The sequence below is a fragment of the Bos grunniens genome, chromosome 14 (assembly GCF_055505025.1).
Source record: "Bos grunniens cultivar Pamir isolate PY7600 chromosome 14, Bosgru_T2T1.0, whole genome shotgun sequence".
NCBI lineage: Eukaryota > Metazoa > Chordata > Mammalia > Artiodactyla > Bovidae > Bos > Bos grunniens.
In genome coordinates, this window is record NC_141178.1 from 16008298 (window position 1) to 16026153 (window position 17856).

The 17856-nt window shown below is 47.1% G+C and overlaps 1 protein-coding gene across 4 annotated transcripts in view; it reads left to right on the forward strand.

Moving 5' to 3' along the window:
• Positions 1–17856, forward strand: part of MATN2 (matrilin 2) — a 173134-nt gene that overhangs the window by 38073 nt on the left and 117205 nt on the right. For all 4 annotated transcript variants that reach the window (XM_086336039.1, XM_086336040.1, XM_086336041.1 and 1 more), the window contains exon 3: positions 15983–16552. In XM_086336039.1, the coding sequence (XP_086192165.1) occupies positions 15983–16552 (570 nt within the window). The remainder of the gene's footprint in view (positions 1–15982; positions 16553–17856) is intronic.

Sequence of the window (17856 nt, forward strand, 5' to 3'; positions counted from 1 at the left end):
TCAGAAAGAGAAAGATAAATATTGTATTCTAACGCATATATACGGAATCTAGAAAAATGGCACTGAAGAATTTATTTACAGGGCAACAGTGGAGAAACAGACATAGAGAATAGACTCATGGACATAGGGAGAGGGGAGGAGAGGGTGAGATGTATGGAAAGAGTAACATGGAAACTTACATTACCATATGTAAAATAGATAGCGAACAGGAATTTGCTATATGGCTCAGGAAACTCAAATAGGGGCTCTGTGTCAACCTGGAGGGGTGGGATGGGAAGGGAGATGAAAGGGAGGTTCGAAAGGGAGGTTCAAAAGGGAGGGGGTATGTGTATACCTATGGCTGATTCATGTTGAGGTTTGACAGAAAACAACAAAATTCTGTAAAGCAAGTATCCTTCAATTAAAAAAACTTAATTAATTAAAAAAAAAAGACAAAGGAGTTGTCTTTAAATTCTCCCTAGTGCTTTTGCTATAGTATATACATAGGGGGCATCTATTTACACCTGAGACCTGGCTGGGAACTCTGGCAGGAGGGCCTTTGGGTTAGCTAGGAATGGAAAAGACTGAAGCCTGGGCTGAGTCAGGAGCCCTTAGAATGCGCCCTAAAAGAGGATGGACACATTTAAAAGCCTTCTGTGTCTCCTTAATGGAATGCAAACTTCTTGGAAGCAGGCACGTGTGCTCCTCCCAGTCACTGCTGTCCATCCTTTAAGACACACCCAGGGCACCCCACCCGCATCACCTGAGCACATGGTGCCCTGCTTGTCTGGCTCCCAGGCCTTTGCTCATGCTGACCCTTTGCATGAAATGCCCACCCCAACTCTGCCTGACCAGTACCTGCTCAGCCTTTGATAACGGAATAAGATTGTAAGATATAATATAGTATAATATGGTACCCATTAGCTTCTTTAGGAATCTTCCCACTCAGCCTCTTGGGATCATGCTCTCCTCCAGGCTCCAGCTGCACATGCCTTTTGTGACTCTTATGAAGCTGTCTTCTCTACAAGGTCGTAAGCGTCTCCCAGGCTGAGATTCGTTCTTGTGCTGTGTCCCTAGCGCCCAGCACAGAGAGGGGTGTTCTACAGTGTGTGCATAACCCAAGTAAACGAAAAGGAGGAATTCTTCCTTGGCTGGTACAGGGCTATGGAACCTCAGCCCTGCCTCTGTGTGTGCTTGCACCCCTCTCCTTCCGGGGAAGAACTACAAGACTGCATTTAGCAAGGCCCCTTCCTGTGGCCCTCATCGCCCCCAGCCTGACCCAGCTTTGTCATTCACACGTCTCTGCCCTGTGCCCGACTTCCATCTGGACTCTCAGAAAGCCGATGAGGCCATTGCTTAATGTACTAAGTTAAAATGCTCCTATGGGCCGAGTGCCAGTTTTAAAGCTCTTTTTTCACTTCGAAGAGAGGCGAGATCACCTGTTTCCCGGTGCTTTCTGTACTGTCTTGTACTGGGGGATGGGCATTGTGTGTGTGTAAATAAGTTTTAAGAGATGAGTCGTTTCTCAGTTTGAGCAAGAAGGAAACCTGATGAGAAGGGTTTTGCTAGAGAACACCAAATCAGTTCTGTATCTATTCAGTCAGCTCAAGGAATTTTAAAACTGTTGTCTATTTCAAGACTTCTTTATACTTCTTTTCTCAATTAGAAGAAAGCTTATATTTGTAAGACACTCTGAGAGGAGGTGTGAGGGGTGTTTATTTTTTGTTTGTTTTTGTGTTTTTTTTTTTTTTAGCACAACTTAAGCAAACTGCTTTACCTTGCAAGGAAATTCAATTCATTGGAAATTGTTTTTTCTCCAGGGCTAAACTGGGGCAGCTTTCTTTCTGGCTCCCTTGCAAAGAAAATTGTCCAGGGTTCTGGAAACCACAGTTGAACTTCATACGATGTCTCTTTTCTTTCAGCTCATGTAACAGTTACGAGAGGAGACTGGTGTGATGTGGCATGTTTTTTCTTTCTTCGTTTTTTTTCTTTTCCATTTCACTGGCTCGTTGGTGCACACTCCCTGAGGGCTTTAGAAAGCTGTGTTCCTAAAGGAATTTATGACTGTCTGCAGGGGGAATAGAAATTTGAGCTGGTGTCAGCCTAGGATCCCTCAGGGTACTACTGTCCCATATCTCTGGTTTATGGAGCGCCAATGCTAACCAACGATGCAGGCTCATCCACCAGAACCTTCTTTTAAACAAAAACAAACGCATCATGACATTGGCAAGTATATTTTACATAAAAACTTACCAGTGTGGATCTCTACAGACAGACAGAATCCACCCTGCAGGGGCTCTTCTTGGTTTGGGTTAAAGTGTACACAGATCAAATCTGGCAATAAGTTTCACCATGTGCCACAGAACTTTGGTGGTGCTCGTAGGTGTTGGAAAGAAGGTGATGAAATGAAAGTTGGCATTCAGACCGTATCTCAGTGCTTGAAGGAAGCACGTGAATGGTGTCAACTGGCATTCAAAACAGGTCTGTGTGGGCAGAAGACCACAGAAATCACCTCCTTGGATGTACACTGTTCCTTTTATCCCCGATAATGGGCCAAGACATAGAAATGTATTTGCTCTGTGTCTTTGCTGGATTCATGCCTCCGTGTTCATAAGTACAGTCTCTACTGACTGTTCTTTGTGGGTGAAGGTTCAGTTGTTCTGGCTAAGCATATGTTATGCTTACCGAATAATAATTCATTTGCCCTGCCTCATTCTGCAGTCATCTGTATGTCTGTGCCACTGACTCCCTGGACTGTGGCCCTGTAAGGCCAGGGACTTCACCATCTACGTGTCAACAGCCACACAGCACCAGCATTGTACAGACAGATCTTGTTTTATCGTGCTTTGCTTTATCGTGCTTCACAGATACTGTGTTTTTTTGACAACCCTGCATCAAACAAGGGATTGAACCTGCATCTCTTATATAAAGAGGACTTTGCACTTAGGGGAGTATGTCTTGAGTTGAGCTTTAACTCCTGAGTCTCATTCAAGTCTTTGCCACTGGCCCTCCCATATGTTTAGTTCAGTTCAGTCGCTCAGTCGTGTCCGACTCTTTGCGACTCCAGGGACTGCAGCACCCCAGGCTTCCCTGTCCATCACCAACTCCTAGAGTTTGCTCAAACTCATGTCCATTGAGTCAGTGATGCCATCCAACCATCTCATCCTCTGTTGTCCCCTTCTCCTCCTGCCTTCAATCTTTCCCAACACTGGGGTCTCTTCCAGTGAGTCAGTTCTCCAAATCAGGTGGTCAAAGTATTGGAGCTTCAACTTCAGCATCAGTCCTTCCAATGAATATTCAGGATTGATTTCCTTTAGGATGGACTGGTTTGATCTCCTTGTGGTCCAAGGGACTCTCAAGAGTCTTCTCCAACACCACAGTTAAAAAGCATCAGTTCTTCAGTGTTCGGCTTTCTTTATAGTCCAATTCTCACATCCATACATGGCTACTGGAAAAACCATAGCTTTGACTAGACACACCTTTGTCAGCAAAGTAATGTCTCTGCTTTTTAATACGCTGTCTAGGTTTCTTCCAAGGAGCAAGTGTCTTTTAATTTCCTGGCTGCAGTCACCATCTGCAGTGATTTTGGAGCCCGAGAAAATAAAGTCTGTCACTATTTCCATTGTTTCCCTATCTATTTGCCGTGAGTGATGGGATCGGATGCCATGATCTTAGTAATGGTAAAGAATCTGCCTGCAATGAGGGAGACCTGGGTTCAATCCCTGGGTCAGAAAGATCCCCTGGAGAAGGAAATGGCAACCCATTCCAGTATTCTTGCCTAGAGAATCCCATGGACAGAGGACCCTGGTGGGTTACAGTCCATGGGGTTGCAGAGTCAGACACTTTCACTATCAATGTGTTAACTGGTGACTGGGAGGATAACTTCATTAGGCTCTTCTCTGGGACATTTTGCTGTTCAGAAGAGACACTTCATGCTAGGTCACCTGATGAGAAGCAGTGGCTAAAAATGCAGGCACTGGACTCAGACTGGCTAGGGTGTGAAATCTCTTCTCCCCACCATTCATTCTCCTCATGCCAGCAGACTTGTCATTTAGCCTCTCTAAGACTCAGCACCCTCAACTGTAAGTTAGAGATAATAATGGTGCCTATTTTGCTTTTACTGAGTCTAACCAAAAGCCAGGAGACAACTGACCTGTGCATGATCTCACAATGGATCAGAACCCACGAGAGGTAGGAGAGGGGCTCATGATGGGGGAGCACATGTGCACCCACGATTGATTCATGTCGATGTATGGCAAATACTTCCACAATGTTGTAATTATCTTCCAATTTAAATAAATTAATTAAAAAAAAAAAAAACCAAAGGAACCCACGAGGGAATACAGGATGTAAGGTTTCCATATTTACCAGATTGTTCCTGGCCTTGGGGAGGGAGGAGGGTGCTGGGGCATAGGAAGTGGTCTCTTCTGGATGATTCTTGCTCCCTGGCCTCTCTGATGGTCTTTCAGGCTCACATGCCCCTTGGGGCAGAGTCTTATTCGCTGCACCTAAGAATCACCAGGAACAATTGTCTAAGTGCAGATTCCTGGGCCTCAGCCTCAAAGACTCTAATTCACTGGGTGTAGGGGCAATGGCACCCCACTCCAGTACTCTTGCCTGGAGGGTCCCATGGACGGAGGAGCCTGGAAGGCTGCAGTACATGGGGTCGCTGAGGGTCGGACACAACTGAGCGACTTCACTTTCACTGTTCACTTTCATGCATTGGAGAAGGAAATGGCAACCCACTCCAGTACTCTTGCCTGGAAAATCCCTTTTAAGGGCATTTATCATGCCCTTTCGGGGAAGGCAATGGCAACCCACTCCAGTACTCTTGCCTGGAAAATCCCATAGATGGAGGAGCCTGGTAGGCTGCAGTCCATGGGGTCACTAAGAGTCGGACACGACTGAGCGACTTCACTTTCACTGTTCACTTTCATGCATTGGAGAAGGAAATGGCAACCCACTCCAGTGTTCTTGCCTGGAGAACCCCAGGGACGGGGGAGCCTGGTGGGCTGCTGTCTCTTGGGTCGCACAGAGTTGGACACGACTGGAGCAACTTAGCAGCAGCAGGGTGGTGCCCAGGATTCAGCATTTTAAATAAGTACCCCCAGGTGCTTCTGATGTGATCAGGACATTGAGGGTCCCCACTGTGGGCTGTGTTTATTGTACCTGCACTGACCAGCTGCCACAGCCCACTAAGCAGAAGAGAGTCTACAACTTCTCTTTTCGCTCTCCCACACCTCCCTCCACATAGGTGCATTGACAAAAAGAAGCCAGGACAAACTGATCATCTATGTGCGTTGCACTCTGCTGGGTACTAGGGATTTATAGAAGATGCAGCATGTGGCCATTGTCTCCATACATGAGATGCTGGGAGGAGAATGCTTAAGATGTAGGTGACCACAGGGCTGAGTCTTAAGTTGAGGAGGTACTTGAAGGAGCATGGTGTATAAAGAACTACTGAGTTGGCCAAAAAAGTCTGTTAGAGTTTTCCATATCATCTTATGGAAAAGCCTGAACAAACTTTTTTGGCCAACCCAATACCGACCATTAGATTGCTTGGGTTTAAGGTATAGGGCAAGGTGAGGTGGGCGGGTCTAGGAGGCTCAAGAGTTCATTAGTTTACTCTCCCATGACCTTGCTGTCAATGACCCTTAGGAAGGTGGCTGTTGGAGAAATTGCTTTGAGGAGACAGCATCCTGAGCTGGTTTATACTGAGAACTCACAACTGCCAAATTGAGCTACTGTGACTGATGAAACTCACCAAAATATTTATTCAGAGGAAAGTTCTGCTATAAAGAGGGGAAGAGTAAGGTCCGTTTGTTGGGAGAGTCTCTCTTATCTCCCATTCAGGAAAGCCATTGCTGAGATGATGGGGCCTTAAGGTCTGGAGAGGGATCTAATGGGAGTGAGCAGAGAAAAAGGCTGTCTGGACAAATTGGTTTCGTTTTGTAAGCCCCCCGGCTCCCCACTCCAGGCACTGGGTGGTGGGAAGGGGGTGAGGGATGTTGTGCTGAGAGGACTCCGGTGGCTGAGCTTCGATTCTGAGGCTGGAATGGATTAGTGCAAGGGGAGGGGGCTGGGGTTCTTGGGGTCCATGTGCGAGGCTTGGGATTTGCTCTCCGGGCTGGAGATTTTATCATGAGACTGGCTGTCAATCCGGTTGTCTCCTTTCTGTGGTTTATACAGTTGATTTTTTGAACTTTATGTGCAGGATTTGACATTTATACCACTTAGATTTCCTCCTGTTAGTTTTGACTCATTATTCCAGCCCTCAGAAATCCTTTCTGGCCCTGACTCTGTTATTCAGCTTTTTACCGATTCCTTCCAACATTGTGTGTAGTGGTGTACAGAGAACCACAAATGCCCCCAGAATTTGGAAAATGGTGTGGAAAATGTTACCAAGTGGGGAGTGATTTGCTAATGAGTCTACGATATGTCTTCAATCCCATTAAGAAGTCCAGGGTGTCTCCCTATTATAATATAATAAACTTTTCAGATCACTCCCCAGGGGTTCTTTAGGGAGATGTGAGTGGAACGTGATTGATTCGGAGAAAGCCATGGCTCATCAACTGCATTGTAAAATGGCTGGCGTGAGGTAACTCAGCAGCTGCTGACTGACTAATAAGGGAATAAGGGAAGGGAAGAATTGAAATGTAGTCCTTTCAGCCTCGGCCAAGGACCACCATGCCCCAGTCAAGTGCCCTACAGGGCACTTACAAGCTAAGTCTCACTGGGAGCAAAAATCAAAGGTGCTCCAAACTGCCTCTGAAATATCCATAAAATCACCTGTAAACCTCAGGGCTGGTCACAGTTTGCAGGCTCATGGGGACAGAACACACGAGGTAGCCGCAGGAGCCACACCTCAGGCGTCCGTGAGCAGGCGCTTATTGAGTGTAATGGTGGGTGTTACAAGGTAGTCCTTTCTCTCAATCTGTCTGTATTTGTTAAGCCCATCTAGTTCAATACACACAGCCTAAATGCTTATGGGATGCAATTTCCTGAATTCCAATGTGCTATTTTATATTCTTATAATGGAGAATACATACCACCTGTATAGTCTGAGGAGACCATTTCTTAGGACATTTCTATTTCCTTTGCCCTGACCCCATGCCTACAGCAGCCCTCCATCCCAAGTGTGTCTTTATCTAGAAGTTCGTGTGCACATCGTCTACATGGCCACCCTTTTTATTTCTCATTGAAAAGTAGTAAGTTAGCACTAATTATCAGATAATGTCTCAAAAGTACGGTTAGCTAACTTACCTTTATTCGGTTTCTTAGAAGTGAATAAAATTGAACACTTCAGGCTTTGTTGCAGAGGCCCCCCGGACTCTGGAACCAGGTTGGCAAAAAGATTCCATTATTTGCAGGGCAGTGTTAATGGTATCCTGAGCTGAGTCCAGGCTGAGTGGGAGAGGACAGGAATTGATTAGTAATGTCTGCCAGGGACAAGGGAGGAAAAGGGGGCCTTTGCTGAGCCTGCCTTAGAGCCTGGGTACCCACACCAAAGATGGCCAGTCACGCTCTCCCTCTCACTCTGAGCCCTTTGTTTACCTTTTTTGTCTGCCTATTTTATTCATTTCTATTATTATTTGTCTCTATGCCTGCTATTCACAATTGGGAGTCTTCCCTTCATTCTGTTCTCAGAGCCTGACACACAATAGGTCCTCACTAAATATTTGTTCAAAGATTGGCTCTACTTAAGTGTTCTCCCTAACTGGTCTGGATGTGTGGAATCTGCATTTCTTCCCCACTGTGTGTGTGTGTGCGCACACACACACGCTCAGTTGCTTCAGTCGTGTCCAACTCTGTGCGACCCCACGGACTGTAGCCCACCAGGCTCCTCTGTCCATGGGATTATCCCAGCAAGAATACTAGAGTGGGCTGCCATTTCCTTCTCCAGGGAATCTTCCCGACCCAGGGACTCAATCTGCGTCTCCTGCATTGGCAGGTGAATTCTTTACCTCTGAGCCACCAGGGAAGCCCCTTCTTTCTCACTGGAGTCAATTAATTGCCTTGTTGAGATCCAAACTATAAATATCCTCTGAGTCTCCTGATCTATCCCATCTAGGAATAAAAACATAAATTGTGCATTTTTCCCCCTTTTCAATCTCCTTCTGGTTCATAATCATCAAGTTCTCCCTCCCCCTCAGGCCCCCACCCCCACTTTCTCTAATCATAAAACTGCTTTTCTCCCTTTGAAACTCTTGGTGAGCTAGTTTTTCCTCTGTCCCATTGTGACCTCTGAATCATGTTTCATGGTGTTTCTGGTTACTCTTGGGAATTAAAGTCCTAATAATAAGAAGAGCTTTAGCTCTTGGCTCACTGCCACTGTCTCCAACATTACTCTTAAAATTTTTGGTGATTTCAGTATCCGCATGAATGCTCCCTTCTTCGAGGGATCGTTCCTGGAGTATTCTTGTCCTCCACCGTATCTGAGCCAGTGACCTCTCTTATCATACTCCTGCCCCTGTGATTACAATAACTGCAGTTCCTTCATAATCTCCATTTAAGCCTCCTATTTCCCCTCAGCTCACCCCTTCTAGGATTCCAACTTCAACAGTCTCTGACCTTATCTAGACTTTCAATCCATTGACCCCACTGCTTCCTCTCTGCCCTTCACCCCTTCCTATCTTCTACTTCATATTCCCCCAGCTTAATTTCATGGGAAACCTTACAGCTGCTCTGTCACCTACCTTTGTTGCTTTCCTGATCCACCAACTCTTGGCTGCACGAGAACCCTGGTTATATCAACTTCCTCCTGCTTTCCTCCTGTACCCGTGTAGCCAAGCGCAGCCGGAGCAAAGCACACAACCATGCTATCAGTGTCCCTTCAGTTTCATGCTCGCTGCCCTCAAGTTGGCCTTTAATGCCACCTGGAAATCCTATTCCGGTGCCCTTGTCCATTCACTCTTGTGCTGTCCTAGAAATTACTCCATTTTCCCCCTTGTATCATTCCTTTTTTAAAGTTCTTTTTAAAAAAAAAAAATTTATTTCTTTTGGCTGTGTCAGACCTTAGTTGCGGCTCTCGGGACCGTCATTGCATCATGCAGCACTTTTCGTTGCGGTGCACAGCCTCTCTACTTATGGCTCGGTCTTCAGTAGTTGCAGCACGTGGGCTTAGTTGCTCGGTAGTGTGTGGGAGCCAGCTCCGACCAGGGATTGAGCCTGAGTCCCCTGCATTGCAAGGCAGACTCTCCGCCACTGGATCACCAGGGGAGTCCCCACAGTTCTTTTTTTCAAGTGCCCACACACCACCTACTTGTGGGAACTTTGCTGGGAATTGTTAGGAAGCATCACATTTTCTGAAATCTGTCTCCCTTCTCCACCCCACCTTGGCCATTTGCCTGTGGTCCAGGTCATGTTTCTCTTGTTCCCCACAGCCCATCAAAAGCCAGTGACCTTGACTTTCTATCTCCCCCAGGGCCCTGCTTCTCCAGATCTCACAGGAGGCACTTGTCAAACACAGGAGAATGTGAACAACTAGCAGCTTCATTTACTGAGATGCTGCTCTTCAGGGAGGCAAGCATCTGTTTTCATCATTTTATTAAAAAAAATTACAAATAGGCATTTAGCAGAGGGAAAGCACTTGGCAGGAGGCAGGCAAGTTCGGGCCATAGCTTCAGGCCCTGATTCCAGGGAAGGAAAAAACTGACCTCAGAGAGCCAGTGCTGTTCTGGTACATCTTGAGTGTTCTGGGAAGGGCAGATCTAAAAAGACAGAATCCTTTCTGAGCATTGCTTGGTGGTTAAGAGCATGGGCTATGGAGTAGGGTTCAGATCCTGGCCCTTCTACTTTCTAAGTATGAGACCCTAATCTAGGCATTTAACCTTTCTAGACTCACTGTTTTCATCTGTAAAATGGGAATAGTACCTACCTGCTAAGTTGGGTGTGAAGAATAAGTCATTCCGTGTAAAAGTACTCAGAACAAGTCAAGTACTTTTAGGTGTCCAATAAACAATAGCCATAAATTGTTGTTATATTATCTTTTGAGTTTCACGATAGCCCTGTGAGGTATTATCCTCATTTCACAGAAGATGAGACTGAGGGCAAAAAAGGTGAAGGGGAGGCGATAGACCACATGGATGGAAAGTGGCATGGGCTGGGCTTGCCCTGAGGTCACAGGGCAAGCCTGCATTTGCTTGTTTCACTAAGCATTTGTGACCTTTGAATCATGTTCCATAGTGTTTCTGGTTACTCTTGGGAATTAAAGAAGCCCCTCTGGTTAGTCCTAGTAACAAGAACAGTTTTAGCTCTTGGCTCACAGCCACTTTCTCCAGCATTAGAGAAATGTTGCTGTTTCACAGAGCCCCTTTCAGTGTCTGGATGAAATTATTTTACCCCCATCATGGAGATTCACATACCTTCCTTCTCCAAACATGCCCTGACCTCTCTGGGCAGATGGTACCAAATATTTGCTGTACAATTACATGGCTATAATTGAATTTAGCCACGGCAAGGGAGACCGATTAGCAACAAATCTACAGTCCTGAGAGGAAGGAGATGGTTTCAGGGCTGCACACTGTAATCCTGCTGGGGTGGGAATGTGGCTTCAAATTGTTCTGGCTCAGGTTCACCTTCTCTGCAGGGGGAAGAGACACTCGTTTGCCCAGGGAGTAGGCTGTGGAGTTGAGCTGACAGAACTGGAAGTACTGTTCACAAGGCTTAGACCGTCACTTTTTGGTTCGGGGTATGGTGTTTTATGATGTGCCCAGATACCCTCTTCCAGCTGCTGCAGAAAGTCTACAGTGAAAGGCGAGATGGAAGATTGTGTGTTCTTCTCTTGGGCTAATTAGACAGGGATGCTGTTTATCAGAACTGATATGTGAGAGGAGCACACACAGAGGAGATGTTTCCAGAAACATCAGTTCCTGGGTGGAGAAACTGTGAAGGCAAATATTTCAGAATGTCCTTGAGTATTTACAAAGCGCTCATATTGCAGTGCCAGTGGTATCGAGACTTTTCCCAGGGACCCGCCACGAAGTGGGGAGAAGGCACCTGGATGGTCCCAGGCCCGACCCTAGTGAGCCCTGGGGCCTCGTGGAGGTGGGGTCACCTCTCTGAGCCTCAGTTTTCCCTTCTGTAAGGTGAATAACTTGGACTCTATATAGATCCTTCCAGCTCTAAGACTTTATTAGTCTGTGAGTTCCTGGACCAAAAGTTAGAAAGTGACTGTGTTCCCTCATAAAGTGGCAAAGATTTGAGTCCTGGACTCAGCAGGACCTAGACCTGAGGAGAAGGGGATGACAGAGGATGAGATGGTTGGATGGCATCACTGACTCAATGGACATGAGTTTGAGTAAGCTCCAGGAGTTGGTGATGGACAGGGAAGCCTGGAGTGCTGTAGTCCATGCGGTCTCAAAGAGTCGGACACGACTGAGCCACTGAACTGACTGAACTGAGACCTGCTCTAGCACTTTTTGACTCTGATTTGAATCCATCTCCTTGAACTGCCGGTTCTGACTCAGTCCCTTCCGCCTGAAGCCTTGCTCCATCACCTGGAATTCCGCTTAATTCTACAAACGTTGACTCAAGACTCAAACTGTATCCCCACTGCATGGCTGCAGAGATGACCAGTTTCCCACATTGGGTAATCCACAGTAAGACATGAGGTCAAGACTTACCAAAACTTCCTTTCTCCAGAAATCTCTCTAGGTCCTACACTCCTGGTTTCACAGAGTGTGGTCCTTGGACCAGTGACATCGACTTCACACAGGAACCTGCTGGAAATGCATATTTTCAGGAGCCAGCCTATACCTACAGAATCAGAAACTCTGGAAGTGAGGCTCACAGACCTTAGTTTTTAACAAGTCCTTCAGGGAATTGGGAGACACCTCGAGTCTGAGGCCCACTGAACCGGCCCTTTCCGGGACAGGCTGCAGAAGCTATGTCTCTGAGCTCTCAAGGGACCGGAGGAGACGTCCAGGAGAAAGTCGGTCACTCGGGCTGCCAGAACTTGCTGTTTTCAACTCTCAGTCACAGCTCCTTGGAGGGTCCCTCCAACACCGTTTCGAACCTCTGATGTGATTTTGTGAATGCCAGGCGTTGTGAAAAACTCCTCATTTGTTTTGATGGGAAGGAGTCCAGCAGAGCACATCATTCCTTGGGCAACTTCCAGAATCCCCTTTAAACTGATTGTGATGCTTGCTGGGATGCACGGGGACCAAGACCCACAGGAAGAATCCCAGTCCCAAGGGGACCCCTGCTTCCAGAGGAAGAGCGTTCTTAGGGAGCCAGTGTGCCGTCTCCATGCCACCCTCCCTTCCAAGGAGTCTTTCATTAATATCCTCCCACGTGGCCGGGTCCAGGCTGGTTCCAGTCCTTCTGAGAAGGTGGAGATCACTGGGTCCTGTTCTCCCTGTAGTCAGTTCAGACTGAAGCTGGTAGAGCAGGGGGTGGGTGTCCAGCCTCAGTGCCAGGAGGTTTGTCACATGTTGCCTGGACCCAGGGCCACATGCTAGACCACAGACACTTCTCAGGGAAATTAGAGAATGGCACCCCCTCCAGGGGCCTCCCAAGTGGACGCAGCCCCTGGGGCTCAGGACTGGACTGGATTTCAGGCCCTCACACTTCCTTGGGCAGGTACACAGCTGTCCACGGCCACCCTGCCCCTCCCCAGCCGGAGCCTGGCACAGAGAGGACTGAGGAAGGGGGGGGTGGTGTGGGTAGAGCAGAGCCTGCCTGTGAAGCTCCCACATATTGAGGGGGGGTCCCACCTGCTGAGCCCAAGACTCAGTTCTTTACCCGCAGCTAATCCTCAGAGCCTCAGTGAGGTGTTGTCCTCCACAGAGTTTTTCTGTTCCTAAATTGTAAGAGATTTTCAAACTCTCAACACCTTCATGCTCTCATCTATCCAACAGATATGGTTCCCTTGCTCTTCAGAGCTTGTTCTGGAAACCACAGGAGACCATAGTGATGAAAGCTGTCTGGAGTCAAGATGTTAAAATGTCAGGGTCGATACTGATCTTATCCCTGGGTCCTCAAAGGCAGTTTCTGGAGGCTCTGGTTTGAGAAACTCACCTTAAATTCACCCAGGCCCCAGTGGTATGTGTGAATGCCCCTGAAGGTCGGCTTTCTGCCGTGATGCTGGTCTGAGGGGTGGGGGGTGTGTGCTTCTGCCCCTAAAATTGTTAGGCGTGTGAGGCTGCAATGCACGAGGTGTGTCTGTGCAGGCGCTCAGGGGAGAGGCAGGGCCTGGCAGGCTGGCCTGGACAGGGTGACCTCACTGGCCTTTCCCACTTGTCATTTCAATGACTGGGCTCACTGCTTCATTTTTGGCTTTCTCCCTCTTTCTTGCAGCTGCGCTGATTGGGATTTAGGGCAGGCATTTGAGATCCCTCTTCTAATCCCTGTCAAATTGGGATTTACCAGCGGGAAGTCTGGGAAAGGGAGGGAGGAAGGGGAGAGAGGCTGGAGGCTGTGGTTTAGAACATTGGAGAAATTCCAGGAGGAACGCCCAGCCTCCACCTCCACCCTCTGGGGCAGGAGGCCTCTCATCTCATTCTCTTTCCAGAATGCCTTCTTGCTTCAGCACTGGAGGAGTAAGCATGGCGATTGTGCTGGTAACGGAGAGACTCCAACACTTGCCTTTTTTCCAGCTTAACTGTGCCCTTTGCTGAAATGTTTCTTGGCTTGTACCATCTCCATTTCCACTGCTGCCCCCGCCTGCCAGCCTCCTACCCCTGGTTCAGATTGTTTCCTTCTCAACCGGATTAGTGCAGCAATGGTCTGGATTGTCCACACTGCACACCCCTACCCGACTCAACTGACCTTTTTCTTTTTTTAAAAAAAACTGAGGTATAATTGATGTACAATATAAGTTACAGGTGTGAACATCGTGATTCGCAGGTTTTAAAGGTTAACCTCCATTTATAGTGATTATAAAGTATTGGGGAATTGCCCGGCAGTCTAGCAGTTGGAACTCTGCTTTCACTGCCTAGAGCACAGGTTTAATCCCTGGTCAGGGAACTAGGATTCTGAAAGTTTCGTTGCAAGGCAGAAATAAATAAAATAAAACATTGACTATATTCCCTCCGTTGTACGATATATCCTTGTAGCTTATTTTATGCATAGAAGTTTGTGCTTCTTAATCCCTAACTGGTGTATTGCCCCACCCCTTCCCTGTCCCCACTGGTAACTGCTAGTTTGTTCTCTATAGAGAACTGTTTCTTGTTTTATTCACTAGTTTTATTTTTTAGGTTTCACATATAAATGATAGCAGTTTGTCTTTCTCCGTCTGACTTATTTCACTTAGCATAATACCCTCGAGGTTCATTCATGTTGTCACAAATGGCAATATTTCATTCTTTTTTTATGACTAATATTTCATTGATTATATATAGCATGTCTTCTTTATCCATTCATCTGTTCATGGACACTTGGGTTGCTTCCTTATCTTGGCAGTTAGAAATAATGCTGCTATGAACACTGGGGTGCCTACCTCTTTTTGAATTAGTGTTTTTGGTTTTTTCTTCAGATAAATATGTGGGAGCAGAATTGCTGGGTCATATGGTAGTTCTCTTCCTAGTTTTGTGAGGAACCTCCATAGTGCTTTCCACAGAGCCTGCACCAGTTTACATTCCCACCAACCATGTATGAGGGTTGCTTTGTCCATATCCTCTCCACAAACTTCTGGCCCATTCAATTGACCTTTTATTACATAACTTCCCTGCAGGAGAGATAAGTTACATAATATAATGCTAATCATATTATGCCCATCAGCTGTGGTATCAGTACAAATTTCAATCTGAATTTATTATTTTTTTTTTGAATCTGAATTTAAAGTCTTTTTGTAACTGACTTCAAGCTACCCCTCCAACTTCATTCCTATCCATAACTCTTAGCAGTGCCTTCAACACTCACTCTACTGTCTGCTGTATTCATGCCATCTTGGGCTTTTGTTCATGGCCTCCTCTGCACGTGTTCCTTCCCACAGTCCAGACACTATACATCTGTAAAGCCAGCTTGTGTCCCATCTCTTTGACCCCAGCCCACTAATATCCCTGTTCTCTGAACACCTAGCATCTGCACCACACACTGTCATACTAGTTATTCTTTCCTTTTTCCATTAGTTAAGTCTCCCCAGGTAGACTGTAAACTCCTTGACTTTGGTCCCCGCCCTAAGCATCTTCTGTACTTCCTGCAGTATCCCGCCAAGCTAATGTGCTGTGCAGTAAATAACAAAGTAATTTTGATGCTGCTCAAATGTTTGCCCACCTAAAAACTACATTGATAACTTTCTAGAAGCTGAAGTTCACTTCTTTTGTAAAAAGAAATAGGATCTTGTTTGCTGCCAATATTCATGATCACCCGGTCAAACACATATACATCCTTACAACCTTCCTGAGTGAAGAAAATGAGGATTTGAAAGGTGACCCCTGGCCCTAGGATTTCCAACCTGCATTGGGTCCTTAACAATCTTATTTTATTTATTTTTAATTGCAGTATATTTGACTTGTGATATGTTAATTTCAGGTATATAGCTCAGCAATTCAGTTATGCAGATATATATAACTTCTCCAGATTCTCTTTCCTTATATTACAAAATATTGAAAATAGTTCCCTGTGGTATACAGGAGGTCTTTGTTGACTATCTGTTGATAATTTATTGTTGTTGTTGTTCAGTCACTCGGTCGTGTCCAGCTCTTTGCAGGCCACGTGGACTGCAGCACGCCAGGCTTCCCTGTCCTTCACCATCTCCCAGAGCTTGCTCAAACTCATGTCCATTGGGTCAGTGATGCCATCCAACCATCTTATCCTTTGTCATTGCCTTCTTCTCCTGCCTTCAATCTTCCCAGCATCAGGGTCTTTTCTAATGAGTTGGCTCTTTGCATCAGGTGGCCAAAGTACTGGAGCTTCAACTTCAGCATCAGTCCTTCCAATGAATATTCAGGACTGATTTCCTTTAGGATGGACCGGTTTGATCTTCCTTGATAACTTATATATAGTCGGATATTTATGCTCAATGCTCTTATGATATGTTTGCCCTCCCCCTTTTCCCCAGGGAGCGCCTGTGAGAACAAGCGAGCGGACGTGGTCTTTATCATCGACAGCTCACGCAGCGTCAACACCCACGACTACGCAAAGGTCAAGGAGTTCATTGTGGACATCTTGCAGTTCTTGGACATTGGCCCTGACGTCACCCGTGTGGGTCTGCTCCAGTATGGCAGCACGGTCAAGAACGAGTTCTCCCTCAAGACCTTCAAGAGGAAGTCCGAGGTGGAGCGTGCCGTCAAGAGGATGCGGCATCTGTCCACGGGCACCATGACGGGGCTGGCCATCCAGTACGCCCTGAACATCGCCTTCTCGGAAGCAGAGGGGGCCCGGCCCCTGAGGGAGAATGTGCCTCGGGTCATAATGATCGTGACTGATGGGAGGCCCCAGGACTCGGTGGCCGAGGTGGCCGCAAAAGCCCGGGACACAGGCATCCTGATCTTTGCCATCGGTGTGGGCCAGGTGGACTTCAACACGCTGAAGGCCATTGGGAGCGAGCCCCACGAGGACCACGTCTTCCTGGTGGCCAACTTCAGCCAGATTGAGACGCTGACCTCAGTGTTCCAGAAGAAGTTGTGCAGTAAGTCCTGCTCCTCTGTGGCTCTTCTCGGGGCATCGTTGGGATGAGGTCATTCACCTTCCTGGGTTCATTCTGTGCTAACTGGTCCCAAGTACTGTGCTGGCAAGGGGTCTTTAGCAAAGGTCGAGATAAGACACAGTGTTCTCTTGGGGCTCACACTCTGGCCAAGGATGCTCATTAAGGATGCAATTTACAAATAAGTAATTAACTGTAGTTGTAAGTGTAATGGGGGAAGAATTCAGGGCAGGACCTGACCTAGGCCAGGGGCTCAGGGAGATTTCCCTGGGGAAAGGACATTTATACTCAAGCTGCTTAATGAGTCAGAGTAGGGAGGGGACGTTTTCCTCCAGCACCTTGGATTGGCCTGGCATTACCTAGGTTGGAATTCATGAGTTGGAGTAAGCATGAAAATGGGAAAAATTTAACTTCTCCTTGGACGGCGTGGAATACCAGGCATTTTTGCTCTACAGTGGTGCTAGCTCTGGATGTTTTCTCAACCCAGAGAGAAGCCTAGTAGTGTATGGGGGTGGGGGGCAAGATGTGCCCCTGGTGCCCCCTCACTTGATAGGATGCAGGTGCCTCCCAACTTCTGCAAGGTCATGGCTCCCCAAGTCCTTGAGCTGCCTTATTCTGCATTAGAGGTCTTCTCCCCCTTCTTGCTTTCCAACCCTACTCTCCCTTTCTTGCCAGACTCCTCCCAGGAGCCATCCAAGCCGAGCTCCTGTTTCAGCTTTCCCAGAAGGTCAGCTTGTCCTCTTCTCGGTCTCCAGCTTCTGCCACTGTCTTCTCGTCCTTTCTTCCTCCAGAAGGGCAGGGGCCCGGAGTGGCAATGCAGGCTCTACGCTGGTCCCTGGAAATGGGACAAGCCTCCTGACCTGGTAAAACAGTGTTCAGTCCTGCCTGGCCACCCCCAGTGGCCTCTGTCCCCTCCAACTGCCTTGCTTCTTTGATGGGAAAACAAGAGCAAGTCTATTCTGAGATGACTAGTATTTCCCTGGAGTCTGAGTGGAGATTGACCTTATTGGCCAGACTCATCTCTGACTCCCCAGGAGCGGGAACCTTTGGACTACTTCTCAGAATGTGAAAAAGTCCCTCTATCACCTCTCCCCTGCCCCACCCCATCAAAGCCTCAGGAAGGAAGAACAGTGTGCTTTTGATGTGTCTTTAAAGTTCTCTACTGAAAACTGACTTCAAAAAGCAGAGAGCCCATTGATTTTTTACTCCAAAATCAAAAGGTTTACTTGAAAAATCAATGCCATGAAGGAAAAAGAACCTTTCGCTCTGCAATGTCACTTGGAAAATAT